This window comes from Hippocampus guttulatus, chromosome 9 (assembly GCF_054856545.1).
Source record: "Hippocampus guttulatus isolate MCC_2025c chromosome 9, RoL_Hgut_1.0, whole genome shotgun sequence".
Classification (NCBI taxonomy): Eukaryota; Metazoa; Chordata; class Actinopteri; order Syngnathiformes; family Syngnathidae; genus Hippocampus; species Hippocampus guttulatus.
In genome coordinates, this window is record NC_141269.1 from 10,285,919 (window position 1) to 10,303,901 (window position 17,983).

Here is a 17,983-nt window from a genome sequence, read left to right on the forward strand (position 1 = left end):
GGCACACCTTTGTGGATCAAAATTCCCCATAAAATAACAATTCCCGAATTTATTTTACCATTCTGACATTTGAACTGCGCATTCCGTGTGCAACGAGATGCTTGTTTGTTCGTTGATATTAATGGTAAATTTAACAAGGATACAAAACAACACCTGCATCGACAAAAAGCCTCCACGTACTCCTGATGCGTGCATCCGTGTAACCCACAAGGCCGCAACATTCGTTATCGTACATGTGCACACACACGTGTTGACACACAGGAAACACCTGGGATATGCGAGCAGCATTTCTTCCTGACATTGACCTTATTTGCTGTTTGTGGAGGGATCCATCTCCATCTCCTTGAGTATACTATCAACTTCATACAGAAAAGTCTGCGTAGTGTGAAGAAAGATTAGATTATGGAGAACAAGTGAATGTCAAAAAAGCCCCAAAACCCCAGACCCAACAGCCCGCGTACGCCAGATGTCCCAAAAGGGTAAGTCATTTTCATTTAAATATGTCTGCAGTTTGATTTGACAAGAATTCACTTCTTTTTACAATTGCCCTCACAGTGGCAACAATTTAAGCCTGCAGCAGATGTACATTATATCTCGGTTGCAACACACCTGATTATTTAAAGTTCAATCATTTCTCTCGAGAATAAGTGTCGAAATTACAACTTGGCAGTCAACCAGCGTGCCAAGAGATTGTTCGGGGAGCTTCAATTTCGGCTTGGCCCTCCTTTCTGATGACTGAAGTTTACATTACGAACTCTATTCTTCTTTTTCAAGTTCCTTTGTCAAAGACTACCCCACTGTGAGCTGAAATCTGATGCCAGGATCTGTGTTCAGCCCATTGGTGTGTATGACATGTGTCACATGCTCCCAGACATGTGTGCTGGTGTTGGCTGACCTGGCACATGGAGGGTCAGCATGTGTGTGTGTGTGTGTATGAGAGACATTGATGTGTGCCATTGTATCGGCGCGTGCTGTTCAAAATGTCACACAGCTTCTTATACACGAGTGGCTTATGCAGCGGGCATCACGTTTCACATACTGTCTGCGATATGTGATCGTGCCATTGTACCCTGGGTGTGGAGGCGGTATGTGTGTGCGGCAGCTCCAGTTACAGAGCAGCCATCGCACGTATATATACACACACTGTGACAGAGGCAAACAGCGACTAAAAACTAATGAAGCATTGACGGCGATGACAAGAGGCGAGTTTCAAGAGTTGAATGCATGTGGATGCTCTGAGCTCGCGGAGGACAGAATGGAGTTCAGAGAAGACTGACATATAGATTCGTTGTCTCAAAACACGCATCGCTCCGGTCACGCCCTCATTTTGTTGAAAATGAAACAGGCGGCACTGATTGCTTGGATCAGCCTTCTGGTGCGAGGTCCGTTTTGCATGATAGACCCTGTTTTTGTCTGATGCATCATGAAATTGTTTTTTTTTTTTTTTTTTAATCTTCTTCCTTGTCTTCCTTCCCGTTGCCCGACAGTGTCTCAGGGTGCCCGGGGACATTTCGCTGGCAAACTTCTGAATGACTTGATGGAGGACTACTCCAATGCTCTGAGGCCTGTGGGGGACACCGAAAAAGCCCTCAATGTCTCTCTTCAGATCACTCTGTCCCAGATTAAAGATATGGTGAGTGGAAAGGAAACTACCTGTCAGTAATCTTAAAACCCGCCCAAGTGCATCATTGAGTCATGTGATGAGCGCACAGTGAATCTACTTCAAATGAAAACTCACTCGGCGTAGGCTATCACAATATGTGTGCCACTGAAAAACGCCATTGCAATGCCTGCAATAGATTATTTTAACGATAAATGTGAACATTTTGCACATCATTGCTGTCGGATGATGAATGTGCATGTCCCTTTATTTTTAGGATCAATTGAAAAAAATTGTTGAAAGCAAAGTATTTCTTGAAAAAAAAGACCAAAAAAACCCCAAAACAAAACCTACCTTTAAGTCAATCTTTCCTTCAATGCTGAATATTTGAAACGCCAGAATGCCTGCAAGGCCTTTGCGAAAGCAAAGACTTTCCTCAACATCTCAAAATCCACATTGTTCACAATATCTGATTAATTTGGCCTCAGAAGATAGTTAACCACAAAATGTTGGGCAAAACAACGGCCAGTGGGGAAGTCTGATGGAGCTGTTGAGTTGAAATATTATATTTCCTCAACATGTGTGGGACTTATCATATGTAAAACAACAACAATTCTACTACTACTACTAATAATATAAAAATGATTAATATTTTTGTTAAAATAATCTTGAACATAAATCATTCTTCCACTTTCTTGACTTGTCATTTCCAATTGGTTTTAACTGGGTTGGTCTTAAAATATAGCGATTTTATACGTGCAGTTATTATTTAATACAGATTGGGGTTTTTTTCAACATTGAGATTTTGAGGCTAGCTAGATGTTTTCTTGGAAAAAGAAATCCTGGTCTCATGGCAGACTATTCTGCTAAAGTTAAGCAACAGACTTCACATTTCATTAATTTTTACCTAGCCTTTTGGGGGAGTAAAGGTAATGTTGGGCTAAACTGTAAAATCTTTTTTCTTAATTTCTCTGCAAGTCTGGCATTATGAAATCAGCGGGTCTAATTACGTAAATGTGTGTGAATGTAAATAACAGTTATTCAGAAGCTTAAAGGATGCGTGCAATATATTTTCTATGTGCGCGTGCAGGATGAGCGAAATCAGGTGCTCACCACATACCTGTGGATCAGGCAGGTGTGGCACGATGCCAACCTGAAGTGGAACAAGGAGGACTATGACGATCTGGAAATGATCAACATTCCGAGCGACTTGGTTTGGAAGCCTGACATCGTCCTCTATAACAAGTTAGCAAACTCAAAATCACTACATATGGTTACATGTAGACTGTCTTCATCACTTCCTTTACCCCACAAACAAAGCACGGACACCATCATTCCTAAAGGCAGCTTTGTCTCCATCTGACTTGGGTCTGACGTGTGCTCAGAGCAGATGAGGAGTCGTCGGGTCCATCCAACACCAACGTGAAGCTGCGCTACAACGGTGAGATTGTCTGGGACTCCCCAGCCATCACGAAGAGCACGTGCGTGGTGGATGTTTCCTACTTCCCTTTTGACTGGCAGCAGTGCAACCTCACATTTGGCTCCTGGACGTACAATGGGAACCAGGTGTGGATCAGCAAAATTACGGTGGATCATGTGAAAGTAGAAATACAAGCTGTTCCAGTGAGTTGCAAGCACTGAATCACTAACCATGTCAACCGCGGCCCTTGCCTCCGTCAATTTTTCTCAAGGTGGCCCTCAGAGGAAATAGTTTCGACGTGCCAGATTGAATCCTTTGTTGCGTTTGCTTTCGGTCAGTTGCCTCTTTCGCACAGGTGGACGTTAGCTTGGGGATGGACAGCGGCGACCTGTCTGACTTTGTGGAGAACGTGGAGTGGGAGTGTCACGGCATGCCGGCGGTGAAGAACGTCATGATGTACGGCTGCTGCTCGGACCCTTACACTGAAGTCACTTACACCTTGCTCCTGAAGCGCCGCTCTTCCTTCTACATCTTCAATCTGCTCCTGCCTTGCTTCCTTATCTCCTTCCTGGCGCCACTGGGCTTCTACCTGCCGGCTGACTCCGGGGAGAAGGTGTCGCTGGGCGTCACCGTGCTGCTAGCGCTCACTGTGTTCCAGCTGCTGGTGGCCGAGAGCATGCCGCCAGCAGAAAGCATGCCCTATATAGGTTAGTCGCAGTCCACATGATACTCATGTTCAACAATAACATGGCACACTGTTGATCCAACGTCCTCAATTCTGTCTCCATAGAACTGCAATTATGAGCCTATTTTGCTCATTATGTAAATGTTACATTTAAAAACTAAAGCACAACTGCAAAACGATTCAGAAGATGTGGTTAGCACGTCCTGCATCTCACAGGGTTTGGGGCTTGAATCTTGGCTTCCCGTGGGGAGCTTGCATGTTGTTTCTGCAGTTATTCCGGCTTCCTCCCACACTCCAAAAATTTGTCCCTGAGGTGTGAATGTTAGTTTGCCTGTCTGTGCACTGAAAAAAAAAAAACGCGCCAAGTTTACTCCACTTTATTTCATCAAATGGTTGCACAAAATACAATCACCTGGATCTGGATATGCTGTATAGTCTCCTTCAAAATGTATCTGGATCCAGATGAGTTGATTGTATGCAACCGCCTGACAAAATGAACTTGAGTAAATTCAACAATATTTTTTTTTCCCTGAGATTGGCTGGTGACCACTGCAGGGTCCACCATGCCGACATCGCCGCTCACCCAAAGCCAAGCGGGTTAGCTTCCAGCTCACCTGTTAGGGCAAGCGGTATAGAAAATGGATGCATTTATGGACAAAAGCTTGAAAACATTTTTCATAAATTTTTTTTTTTATTCATATTATTTTCATACCCATGAAGATGGCAGAAAATGCTTAAGGAAAGTGTCTTCTTTCCGTTTTTTTCCAAAGTCACTTTACTCAATAATGTGATTAATCAACAATCAATTCCAAACAGAAGTCCGAACATGGTTTTAGTTGGCTTTCATTGTTTTGGTTTCTTGCAGTCTACACAAATAAAGACGATACAAAAAAATAAATTAAGTACATTAGTTCTTATATCGATCCATGATTTTGCAAGTGTACCTAATATTGTGGCTCGTGAGTAGTCGTGATCTGGTAATTCAGCTTTTCATAAATTTACCGCAGTGTAAAAAAAGCAAAAGACTAAATAAAACTGGGAGGGCCCTGGGAGCCGCCCCCCCCCCCCCCACACACACACAAAAACCAAAGGTTATTAGGAGTAAATGTGCAAGTGTTACCCTTAACAAATTCCTTCCTCTTCTCTAGGGAAGTACTACATTGCCACCATGACCATGATCACCGCTTCCACATCTCTCACCATCTTCATTATGAACATTCATTTCTGTGGAGCTGAGGCCAAGCCAGTCCCCCACTGGGCTAAAGTCCTCATCATAGATTACATGTCCAAAATATTTTTTGTCTATGAGGTCGGGGAAAACTGTACCACTCCCGAGTGTGAGAAGAGCCCCCTGTACCATGACGAAACATTGAGTGACGCATGCTTCGACCCTCACCACTGTGACACCCACCACTTGAACTGCGACCCGTACAAACACAGCAACGGCCACGGCATCCATCATTGCAGCCAAGATCGCAATAAACAGGCAAATGGCAAAGTAAACAACAAAGACCGTGGCAAGAACCACACGTCTCAACCGGGACGGGCAGAGGTGAAGAGAGAGGCGGAGCAGCACTGCCACCATTATGTGACAAATGATGAAGACTACACGGCTGCTCCTCAACCTCCGTACCTTCAGCATTTGAACAGAGGACCGAAGACGCAGATCTACTATCCTGAGGAGAAGCACCAGATCTTGGCCTGCCCCTGCAACTGTCGCTGCCTCCAACACAACCAGGTACAACTTAGCTGGGGATGAGAACCATGTTCATTAAAGGCGCAGTGAAATTTCAAGGAATCAGAGCAGTGTTGGAATCAAATCTTCCTGCCTGACTGCTAACCCATTGCATAACACTCATGAACTCAAAATTTGAGGTTTTTGGTTCATTTGTCAAAAAACACTCAACCCTCTGCACATCGTTTCCTCGTTCCATTTTCACTTGGCAAATCAAAAGCATTTACAACTCACTGATTGTCTTGTTGTGACTCTTTTATTCCAACGCAAAAATGAAATCTTGCTGGATCTTTCTTACTTCAATTGTAGGCACAGATCAATTTTCCAAAATTGAAAAATGGGATGTTTAGATTTTAATATTTGTTTGGTTGTGGTTATGTGACCTGGAAGTTTGGTAACAAGCAAATAGCGAAGGTACGTTAGCTGCCACAATCAGTCTGGACCACAACCCATGAAATATTACTGTATATCAAGGACAAATTTGTTTGAAGCGTTGTTGCAATAGGCCTCATATATTACTTCATGCAATACTACTACTACTATCGCGTTTGCTACTGTCGCAGATGTATTCAGTTACATTTTTACCATTGGGCAATCATATACAAGGAGTCATGTCTTTGTTGGTAGGCATGCCCCCCCCCCCAAAAAAAAGAAATCAGTGACTAGAAGAAAAACATTCCCAAACTGATTGTGACTGCAGCAAAAGTAAATCTTGCAAGTGGATGGAATGCATACATCCTATTACAATAAGGCTTCAGTTAGATTGAAGTACAAATGACAAAATAAGTATTTTTTTTCCCCGACGGAATATTACATGGATTTGAAACCGCGCCAAATCGTGGCGGTCCATTTCAACGGCTCTTTTCTATGTCCCGCCTTAAGGTAGTGAAGAACATCCAGTTCATGGCAAACTGCTTCCGCGAGCAGAGGACTACCTGTGTCAAGGCTGCCGAGTGGAAAAAGGTTGCCAAGGTGATGGATCGATTTTTCATGTGGATCTTCTTCATCATGGTGTTCCTCATGAGCATCCTAATTATCGCCAAGGCATCCTGACAGTTTGTTTTTCAACACTAATCCACAATTACCCCCCCCCCCCCCCCCCCACCCGCGCCGCGTCACCTAACTCCCATCTTAGAGTTGGAATGAATCCGAACTGTTTATCGACAGTACAATGAAAGGTGTTTCATATGTCAGTATTGTGCGCTGTTTGCGTGACGTCACTTTGTTTACTGAGACATTGTGCTTGGACATACAAGACATCAAGGGATCAGTAAAACAATATACGTAGGCTACACCAAGACGCGGCACGGACGCTCCATTATTGATGGTCTGGAAGACAGGCGTTCAGCTATAGGCATGACAAAGCTTAAGCTCATTAGCCACTCCATTGAAGGTACTTGCACACTCTTACACCGTTTCACACCATTCACTCTGTCTTCAGACCACTTCCGTCCTAACGCTTCCTGGAGTTAACGTCACGTCTAACATCCACATTTGTTTTAATGAAACAAGATGTGAACAAACTATCAACAAAAGATAAAGTAAGAGTGTTCTTTTATCATTTAATGTAATAATATTTATGAATAAAGATGAAGGCGCCCTGGTGCTTTCTGGAAAAGCAAGCAATCACCTCACCTTTACAGAGATTAAAAAAAAAAATAGGACTTTGATCCTATTGACCACAGGCAAGTCATGCAACTTCCCATCGAACTGAACATCAACCTGATAAACACGAGTCACACACACACACACACACACACACACACACACACACACACACACCATCATGGGACATTCTGAAGAAGGCCAAAGACTTCCGTTTTAACATGTCAGGTAAAGAACAGCCCAAAAAAAAAAAAAAACTGTCTGAGATGAACGAAACCAACAAGTTCACTTATGAGTAAGAGACAGAATGAACTCGATTCAGTTGTTTCCCATTGTTAGTTTACTGGGGCTCAAATTCAATCAGGCCACGGTCCTGAACTGTAATCTGCAGATAAGAAATGTTGGGTTGACGGACTATTGCTCAAGATTGAATCATGCTGATGACAAGAGGGCTTTGTTGTGTCACTGATCCTACGCACGAACATAAGGCAGACCTTTACAGCAATGTGTTGTTGCTCTTCGTTCATATTGGCAAGCAACCAAGAAACAGCATGTCATCCTCTGGCAAGCAAGCGTCTCCAAAGACAAAGACAGGTACGTGTTTTGCCACTTTCTCCTTCAATTTGAACAACTCAAAAACTGCTCCCAAATAAATTTCAAATCCAGGTGGAAAGTCATCGTCCTCCTTGTCAGAGATGCGATTGGTTCTGCTGGGGAAAACCGGCAGTGGAAAAAGCTCCACTGCCAACTTTATCCTGGGCCGGAGACACTTTGATGCCAAAGTCAGCAGCTGTTCGATCACCCGGCGGTCTCGGAGGGCCTGCGGAGAAGTCTGCGGAAAGCACCTGGTGCTCTTGGACACTCCGGGAATTCTGGACACATGCCAGACTATGAAGGAGGTGCAGAGAGAGTTAAGGAAGTCTGTTAGTCTCCTCTTCCCGGGGCCGCATGTCTTTCTCCTCATTATTCGGATCTCGCGGTTCACTCAGGAGGAGAAAGAGGCGGTGCACCAGTTCAAACAGGCCCTTGGTCCTCATGCGCTCCGATTGTCCATTGTGGTTTTTACTCATGGCGACTGCCTGGAAGATCCAGGTTCAGTGAAGCAGTGTATGATAGACATGTGCCCATATCTGGAGGAACTGGTGACAGAATGTGGCGGGAGGTACTGCGTCTTCAACAACCAGAGCTCCGGGAGCAAGGAGCAGGTAACTGAGCTGCTTGCCATTGTGGACCGCATGATGAAGGATAACGGCGGAACTTGCTACACCAGCAAGATGCTTCAGAGTTCCGAGGAGGATTTGGCCTGCGCGCAGCAGGAAGAGCGGCGTTTGCTGGGTCGCAAAGAGAAGCGGCAAAAAAAGAAGCATGTGGAAGAAATGAAAGTGAGGTATGAAAAAGATCTTGAGAATCTTCAGCACAGGGAAAGGGGGGTGGGGGAGCTGAAGAAACAATACGAGCTGGAGAACGAGGACGAGAAACGGATAGGTTTCGAGGGGAAAGAGATTCAGGAGATGCCAATCCAAATGGAGGAGGAGGAGAGGAGAGACGCTCTCCAAGACGGTTTGGAACCAGTTACCAACATACTTGTGGAAGCAGCAGTGAGGGAGAAGAATCGAAGACATGATATGGAAGCGATGACAAAAATACATCATGGGGAAAATGAAAGGAAAGAAATGGATATCAGACAGACAGAAGAAATGAAGAGAGAAACTTTGCAAAGGCAGCTGGATCAACTCTTCCAAAGTTTGGAGGAGAGGAGCAAGGAGCAAAGGGAGCGGAAGAAGCAAATGGAGGATTTGCTCAAACGCCAGGGAGGGGACGAATGGGCGACACAAATGGAAAAACTCAGAGCGGACAAAATAAATATAGAATCCCTCATGCAGCAGCTCAAACTCCTCAAGGTGAAGACCGATGAGTATATTCGCCAGGAAGTGAACGTCAAGAGGCCGTTGGGAGGGAGTGAGAGAGAAGAATGTTCCGCGTGTTCTTCACTGCTGAGCAACGTGACAATCAAGAAAAAAAGTGAGTCGCAGCACAGCACTGCGATGCATGTGACTGGATTTGCACAGGAAATGGGACTAATGGGGCTCAACGCATCTTTGCAGCTTGCCAGGAATTCATGTTCTGTGCAGTAACTAATTTGTACCTCTACTAAGGAGTAATTCTTCAACAGTTCATAAATTCAGCAACTTCCTGTGTGTACTTTTTGATCTAGAAAACTGAATTGTTGTTGTTGATTTAAAACATTTGATCAGTATCAAAGAGTCAAACTGATGACGTCATCAAAAAGATCTTAAAAAAAAAAATCAATAAAAAAGATTTTTTCAAAAATCGATAAACTGACGCTGACCACGCATGAGTTGCCAAACTGAGCGCCTGGCTTTTCGGTGCAACTGGGAGTTTATTTGATTCCTATTTATCAATATTATGGTGATTTAGACTGTACCAATTGTGTCCAGCTCTTCCGCTCACGTTACACCAATATATGGGGGCGGGGGGACGTGAAAGCGAAGGGGCTCGTGTCCTTATTGCAGAGGAGGAAGAAGTGTTCCAAGATTAGTTGGTTATTTACTAATTTCTCCAAAGCAAACGGACACAAGTGAAAATACAAGCTCGTTTAATTTACCTGATCAAAAAAAAAAAAGTTTGAGTGAAAAATGGGTTATCCTGGCCGCATAGTTCCTTTAATGCAGGGGCGTAGAACGCATTTTTGGCGCGAGCCACATTTTAGTTACCGTTTCACTTGGAGGGCCGTTATGACTGAAGCCATATTAAGAAGTCAAGAATAACGGCGTATACACTTTTTGTTTAAGTGACTTTAATGAGGGGTTTGGTAACAAGAAAATGCTTAGAGTATCACTGTTGTTTATTATAAATGAGAAGTTAAAATTTTGGCAGCGATTTTAGCAAGCATCATGAAAGTTAATCTTTGATTTGCTTTCGCGAGGCGCATAAAATGACGGGGCGGGCCTTGAATTTGACATGTGCTTTAATGTGAAGAGCTACCAGTTTGAGCCACACTTCTCAAATAACAAATTTGCTCAAATTATTCAAGGTTAAATCATTGCGTAATTTTTGTTGCACCTGTTAGCTTCGCTGAAAGAATGCTATGGTTTGATTTGACTTTATGCTTCCATATTGAACTATACTCTAAATACTCGTCTGCTTTAAATAAGAATAGAACCCCCCCCCCCCCCCAAAAATCACATACATCACACTGGTAAATGCACCTATTTTTTTCAGCAACACACACAAAAATTGGATGCATCTCACTGTTAATGCTTCCTATTAACAGACACAATTCTTTGAAGCCAGATATTGATGCTCTAATTGACTGAAGAATAGTTTTTATAATCTCAGTTAATCAAATATCCATCGATAATACCAACATAACATTTAGCAGCGAGTTAAGTGGATGCACCTGTGGCTAAAGCCAAGGTGTCGTCTGCAGTAGGTGGGTAACCGTCCTGATTGTTTTAATAAAGTGTTTTGCAGCAGGGAGAGAACCCCTAAACCTAACAATACCCTAAAGCAGCCGTGCCCAATCTTTTTTTGACCAAAGATCGACTTTTCGACCAACCAACCTCCCGCGATCGACCCGTTACTGCACACGCGCATACGAATTTACACACCATACCCGTCAACTCATACGGTTTAGCCATAATTCATACGGATTTTGTGGTGAATCTTACGTATATGGCCGTATCGCACAAATCATACGGATTCTGAAATCCCTCCCCAACAGGTAGTTCCGTTTGCTTTTGCCCAGAATGGTGATAGTCTACTCGAATGCTTTCATTTCGAAAGTAAATATGAATGGATGCTGTAACTTCGAGCCGATGGGTCAGCATTTGGAGTTGGTGAAAAAAGTAAAGCAGGAATACAACTCTGAACACAGTAATGCCACCAAGTCGAATGATGATTAGACATTAACCAGACATTGTTTTATGGAGATCTACAATAAATATCATTGAACATTTCGTGGGTTTTTTTCTGCCGTTATTTTGACATATAAAATGCTTTGGTATGTTATAAGGATTTTTTGCTCTTTATAAGGATTTTTTTGGTAGTTTATACAGGCTGGCGCTCCGAAAAGTTGACAGGTATGACACACGCAGCCCCGATGAGCAATAGCCATAACGGTCCCTAAGATGAACTAAACAGAAAAATAAATAGACACAAAATTTCACGAGTTTGTGAAAAGCAATCACTGCTTACCTTAGAAGAGACCTGACGCTGAGGCACGGGACGCACTTTTGCACCGTGTGAACGATCGTAGCTCACGTGTACCGTTTTAGAATGCTTCTCTCGGTCCTCCACATTCCCATTCTTTGCCAGTGCTCTCGTTGAATTGCACATGAAACAAACTCTGAATGAGAATAACAATAACAATAACAATAAAAGACAGAGCGTCACAGCTGTGATCGCAAACTGCAATTGCAGACTGCTGACCGGTAACAACTTCCGGTGGTGCAGGTCACGCGCCACCTTAGTTAAAGGTGACCTGCTTTTTTGATTTTATTTTTAAAATACTTTTTGTGATTGTCAGACTGATAGGATGCTAAGGGTGCAGTGTGCACTAACACAAAAATATATTATGTTAATAACACGCACACAGACACAAATGCTTTGGGTTGTTATCCCCCGCCCCTACAATCCTCGCGATAATTCGGTAATAGTCTGCAGCTACCGGTCGATCGCGATCGACGTAATGTGCACTCCGGCCCTAAGGAGTGGGCAGATGTGAAATTTACAGGCACCTATCCTCAAAGGCCACGATCCTACATGTTTTTAAATGTTTCACTCCACCTGCACACCTGATTCAAATGATTAGGATCTTGCTGGGGGTTTTTTCATCGTCGATAATTATTATTACGGATATGATCAATTCCATTTTGTTTATCTAATTCTGAAAATAAAAAAATCTGACCAGGGTTGATTATTGTGACAAAAAAAGCCAGAGATAAAGAGTGTGAGGTAAATATTGGTTTTAATTAACAAACATCAGTCAGGTAACTGACATTAGTCTGGGGATAGAGACGGGATCTAGAAAGCACAATGCACACGTGTAGAGGTGGGGAACATGTTTATCTGTTACACAAGACGCCCCGTACAGTCGGAACAGGAGATTCTATATAACATACAGATCAGGATCCAAGTCTACGGTACAAAACTTAGCAGCAACATGTTAAACATCGGAGACCGAGGGGCTAACAAAGTAGTTTCATTTAGAAAAAGTCACAGTATCCTTTAAGCATAAATTTGTTAAAAAGGTAAAAACAGTTCTAGGCATCCTTAAGGGTCAATGCTACTCACAAGATCTTTCTTTCGTATACTCTAATATAAAGACTTTCTGGTCATGGCACAGTACAAACTCTCAGGAAACGTGACAAAAATATACACCGTCCTCACGTCACATTTACAGATTAAAATGTAACAAAGGTCTCTGGCAAGCACAATAGATTCCAAAAACAAACAACAACGTCTCCAACAAAAAAATAAAAAATAAAGGACACCATTATGTTAGTTCAACTATCTGGCCAGATTACGTCTTTTTAATACAAAAATAAGGACAAATATAAATTAATATATATTAAAAGAATCAAAATTGATACATGGGGGAAGACCTACTTAAGTACGGGTATTTATGATACAATAAATACTCATGACTGGGGATTACTGTATTGTGTATTGAACCTGGAGGGTAACAAATAACTCTTCTATGGGTGAGAGTGTTGTTCAGTAGCTGTGTGAAAGAGTTTTGAGGATTGTGTACACAGTCTCGTGTGCGGTGGTGAGTCTATGATACGACCAATTCAGGTTTCCCCTACGACACACGACTCTCGGAGAATGCCTGAGAAGTCTTCGGGTAGACGCCAGAGACGTGTGGATCCTCCAGGAAAGAGACTTTGACGGAGTCATCTGAGTCACCATGATCAATGAAACGAAGTAGATGCAAGGAAAAAGTCAACTTTTTTTTGTCTTTTTCACCACTTCATAATAAAAAATAAGTCTGTTTTTGTACTTTACAATACAATTCAACATCCCCACCGAGGAAGCATCAATCATCAGTCCAAGCACTGACAAAGAAAGAAACTGGGGTGTTTCTTTTTTTCAGGATTTAAAAAAAACAACTGATGGGGGTTCTTGTCAGGGTCTCAAAGAAGGAGATGGGAAGCAAGTAAGGTGGGCAGGTACACAAAACATATCTTGCAAAGAGAAAAGTCTTTTTTTTTTTTAAAGTTTTTTTTTTATGTGGAACACTTTGTACAGCCGCACTTGACAATTTTCTCCACTTCCTGAACAAAAGAGGAACCGTCAGTGCACTGGAAGGTATATTTCCTGCGTTTACTGCGGAGCGGGGTGCAGCAGGTCCCTTGTCCTTCTGCTCCCCCCTGGCAGCTGCCCCTGCACACTAAACGGGAGACCTTCTCCTGGGTTTGGCACGCCGCGTAGCCTTGCTGTCTCTGGTAGACATCTCGGACCCGTTCCCCTCTGCAGGCCACCTCTGCAAAAAAAAATATAATGTCGATTGTCCACTATGTGGTCCAACAATAAAGAAATGGCATCAAAACTGGATTTGAATGGAACAAAACAACACAGAAAATGTGGAGCCAATATTAAGAAATGAAACGCACGTTAAATGAAAGGACAAAGACTTGAAAAGACTGTTTTCTTGAACATGAATTGCTTCAGTGGGATAAAATTAACGGTTGCAAAATATCTGGAGTTGAGCTATTCGAGCAGCATTATTCCGTTCAGTCACTTGCACTGAAAAAGGAGTTCAGAACATTCGGACAGAAATTCTTCTCTCCTTTTGTATACAGTATAACCTTCAACGTATCAATTGATGGATTGCTAAATTTTAATGAATCATGGAAATTCCTTATTCGAATGTTATTGTATGTCATTTAAAAATAACAAAACAAGATGCTCACAACATGAAACAAAACATGTTAGAAAAAAAATGCAGTGGATGAACCCTGTAGAAACTACATGGGAGGATTAAAAAAAATAAATTAATCAGACCATGTAGTCTCACCTGAATGACCCCTCGTGTGGGGTTAAGCGGAAGATCAGGTGAAGCTGATTTGGAAAAGCAAGGCGATAGAAGTGTTAATTGCAGAAAAAAAGAAACATTGTTAGATGCACACACATGCCAAACGGTGAACCGAACAGCTGTTTCGGAGGGATTTTCTCTTGAATAAAAACCCATAGATAAGTTTGAGATTGTGAAGGTTCATTACAGAGTCCACTGCATGCGTTATTTTGTCAATGTCAACAAGCACAGAATTATGAACGCCACCTTTATCGCATGCCTCTCCGGTGTATCCGCTGTTACACTCGCAGTATGCTTTGCCCAGTCCTGACACTCTGCATTTGCCGTGTTTACAGCGCGACAGGCCGCAGGGATTGGTTGCTTCCTGGTCCTGCTCGTCACAGAGAACGCCGCTGAACCCGGGCTGGCAGCGGCAGGAGTAAGAGTAGGAGTTGATGGCCAAGCAGGTGCCGTGAATACACCTGGAGATGAAAAAAAAAAAGGCACAAGACATGTTCACCAGAATGCCACTGAGCACAGAACAGGCCCAACTGTTCACTGAAGACAAACTGCCATTGAATACGTTGCTATTTTTCTAAAATTGAAAATGAAGGCATCTTCAATCAGGACCCTTGCCAAAACTTCTTCACCAAGTTCAACTGTTTCCTGAAGGTTGGAACAAGTGAACAGCTGTAGGGGATTAAACCGTTTTTTTTTTTCTGGTTGTGGTCAAACTGCCATAAAATGAGTAAAAATATCCATCTTCGGTTTTCGTACTCTTTCCGAAATGCCATAAGATAGCGCCACAGCCCTATCTAAATGGGTACCCGTAAGTACTAAAGTAATTGGCCCATAGAAGTACAGTTCCGGTATGTTGAAGTTGTCAGATGTCGCTTACCCCAGTCTCCTGCTTGTTTTCCTTGTCCTAAGAAAATCTCGACTATTCCATTTCAAGGATTAAAGCTTCTTGTCATCCCTGACACACTGTAATGTGCATAAAAAGGGCGACGAAAGCTTGCTTAAGTCAGTGTGTCCAGAGAAATTGGTCTGTGAGAACACAGTGACTGTGAGGCGCCAGCCGTTTTAATTCAGCCCACGCCCCGGTAGTGGTACCAAATTTTGAAGCCAGGCGCAGATCTAACTGCATTGCTTTAATGGCTGCTTCCTCTCCAAATGATAAGTTGCTCATACGTCTCGATTGAGGGACAAGCTTTTATGAGGGTGTTGTTTGATTTTCCATACAAGACAATTCATGAGTTGTGGTGCAAAAACATCAAAATACAAAGCAGAGCAACACATCACAACATGGATTGACATAAAATATATATTTTTTTCAATGTCTGTATTTGTTCAGTATTAGAAGGTCCACCAGCTGGATCCGGTACATTATCATTATCTTCGCAAAGATGTGATTGATGGTGTGCCCGAGTCGTATCTTCAAATGGACCGATGATTGAAGATGTTGTCTGCTGTATGCAAAAATCTCAAGAGAGTGATTAAGAGGTAGGCAATCAGTGAATGATTCGGAACACAGCCATGGAGAGTTTGCGACGCACGTGCTTCAATAAACCATTTATTTCTAAGAGCTATGTCATAAAATGAGGTCAGTGAAATGAAATTAAAGTGTTCTATATTCAGCAAATTGCCCAACTCACTTGTTGCCATCACAAGGGTTGTTGACTTGCTGGTCGCAAACTGGTCCCGTCCAGCCCGGGTGGCAGGTGCAGGTAAATCCGCGATGTCCCGTCGGGTGGCAGTCCCCCTGCACGCAGGCCCCTCTCTGGCAGGGCTGGCAACCAGGCTCCACCCCTTGACCGAGCCACTGTCGAGTGGTGCTCCGTGCAGCCCCGGCATCCGCAGCTCCGGACCCCAGCCCCGCTCCGAGGTCCTGGAGTTTCCCGTTGATGTAGAGGTTCCGGAGACAGCCGTGGAAGCTGGTGCCATTTCGTCCACCTGAGCTGTGCTGCAGGGCTGACAGACCTCCAAATGCTGAGGCACGCTCTGGCATACCTGGAAAGCATTTCAACACATTTCAACCATGCGTCAGGAGTACAGTGTGATTTATGCTGTCAGAGGAGTACAGTAGCAGAGCAGCAAAATATTATCGTCCTCTCAGTTTGATACTGTGCGGTTCACTCCAAACTATCATCACAATAATAAGCATATTGCTCAATGAATACACAATGCCAGTCAAAAACCCCCGCATCATTAGCTTTGCCTGAACGTCTTTTGAATAAAGAAACCGGTGAGTGCGTGTTTGTCCGACAGGTTTTGTTCTTACCTCCCAGATATAGCGGGGAGTCGATGTTGAGTGTGGACTGTTTGCTGATGGAGTTGATGGATTTAGGCGCCCCCCCATCGATGGACAGGGACAACGTTTGGTCTGATGCTACCAACTCCACTGCGTGGAAACTGCCATCATTCACTGTCTCCACACTGCGGGACGAACAGTGGAATCATCTGTCATGTAAGAGCCATTTCAGTGAGAGCACTTTGGTTGGTTTGTGCACCACATACCTGTATATGGCAGAGGGAGGGTAAGAGCCAGTATCATAGCTGACCCGAAGGCGTCCCCGATAAAGCTCCATTGCTATGTGATCATTATCCCCCTTATATAATAACACTCCGCTATCCTCATCCGTAGCAATCTGAAAACACACCGGGATAGCTATGAGAAACCATGAGAAGTTATCAGCTGGAAATTGACAATCCCGATAAACGTGAAAGACATCCACACCTGCAGGCTAATGTTGGTCTGCGGTGAGATCAGATTGGAGGGAAGCTGCAGGTAAGACTTGCGGTCCACAAAGTTGACACTGACAAGCGTCTCGCAGCGCTCTCCCTCGTAGCCTTGGAGACATTGGCAGCGGGGGTCGGTTCCCATGACGACGCACTGCGCCCCGTTGAGACAGTCGTGGTTGTCGCAGGGGCTGGTGCGAGGAAGGACCATTGGTGGGGACAAGTCGCAGAATAAACCACTGCAACACAAATGCGCACAGTCATACATATGAAGGAGATACATTAAGGAACTGCGTGCCGAGAATACCAAATTGCAGCAGACAATGCTAATTTCAAGTATACTGTATGCTCACATATATAAGTACAAGTCTCACCATTGATAAGATAGGGACTTGCAGTGGTGGGAAGTAACAAACTAAAACTCCTATGTTATGGTACTTTAGTCCAATTTTCTGACATCTATACTTGAGTATTTATTTTTGTGACAACTTATGATGTTTATTCTCTTCACATTTGAGATCATCGATTTGTACTAGTCTCTATTTATCACTTGGTGAAAATAGGCTTTTTCAACCTCCAAGGTGTGAAAAAGATGTAAACAAAGAGGTAAAGTTAACTTGGATTGAAATTTTGATTGATTTATTGATTGCGATTCTGGGGATTTATAAGGTGGGAAAACAGGAACAGCAGAAAATTGGAAGAACCAAAATCAGGGAGCGGTAACAACAACAGCACAACAGATTCATGTTCAGATTATTCTCCTTTCTTACTTAAGAGAATTGTGGGATGAAAATGGGTTGTGGTGAATGTATTGTGTTTTGTGCCAGCTGAAAAAACACCAGATTCCACCGCAAAGAAAAATGTCTCATCTAATCTGAAAAACCACAAACAGATAAGGTGTATTTTTTCAGTTATCAATACCTAATTTAGTTTTTTTTAGGGTGGGGGGGGGGGGGGTTATTGTGTTCTCAACGCTAGCACTATTTTGTGAGCTGATAAATTTTTTCCCCATTTTGCCAAGTAAGTGAACATTGTGTATAATGCCAGCAAGAATTAATTTACTACCTTATATACATTTCAGAGCCTGTACTTTTCAATTTCTACTTCAAACAGGAAGTGAATCAATGCGTCTACTTTACTACTTTTTTTTTTTGACGCAA

The 17,983-nt window shown here is 43.1% G+C and overlaps 3 protein-coding genes across 9 annotated transcripts in view; 2 read left to right on the top strand and 1 right to left on the bottom strand.

Annotated features, from left to right (window-relative positions):
- The first annotated feature begins 331 nt into the window (after positions 1-331).
- On the top strand, positions 332-7,053 carry chrna9a (cholinergic receptor, nicotinic, alpha 9a). The gene is made up of 7 exons (XM_086120024.1): positions 332-479; positions 1,488-1,633; positions 2,691-2,845; positions 2,986-3,166; positions 3,376-3,727; positions 4,854-5,443; positions 6,323-7,053. The coding sequence occupies exons 1-7, from the start codon at positions 467-469 to the stop codon at positions 6,491-6,493; spliced, it is 1,608 nt and encodes a 535-aa protein (XP_085976150.1). The 5' UTR covers positions 332-466; the 3' UTR covers positions 6,494-7,053.
- Positions 7,054-7,284: 231 nt separating this feature from the next.
- LOC147200266 (uncharacterized) lies at positions 7,285-9,320 on the top strand. The gene is made up of 2 exons (XM_086120401.1): positions 7,285-7,639; positions 7,712-9,320. Exons 1-2 carry the CDS (start codon positions 7,480-7,482, stop codon positions 9,178-9,180), a joined length of 1,629 nt encoding a protein of 542 aa, XP_085976527.1. The 5' UTR covers positions 7,285-7,479; the 3' UTR covers positions 9,181-9,320.
- Positions 9,321-12,114: 2,794 nt separating this feature from the next.
- slit2 (slit homolog 2 (Drosophila)) overlaps positions 12,115-17,983 on the bottom strand; it is a 91,815-nt gene continuing 85,946 nt past the window's right edge. For 6 of the 7 annotated variants that reach the window (XM_086119873.1, XM_086119868.1, XM_086119872.1 and 3 more), the window contains 6 exons: positions 16,822-17,062; positions 16,602-16,732; positions 16,366-16,520; positions 15,740-16,094; positions 14,352-14,566; positions 12,115-13,553 (listed from right to left, as the gene is read on the bottom strand). In XM_086119873.1, the coding sequence (XP_085975999.1) occupies positions 13,297-13,553; positions 14,352-14,566; positions 15,740-16,094; positions 16,366-16,520; positions 16,602-16,732; positions 16,822-17,062 (1,354 nt within the window). In that variant the 3' untranslated portion in view covers positions 12,115-13,296. Of the gene's footprint in view, positions 13,554-14,087; positions 14,132-14,351; positions 14,567-15,739; positions 16,095-16,365; positions 16,521-16,601; positions 16,733-16,821; positions 17,063-17,983 lie in introns of all 7 variants that reach the window. The other variant, XM_086119874.1, reaches the window with a different exon arrangement.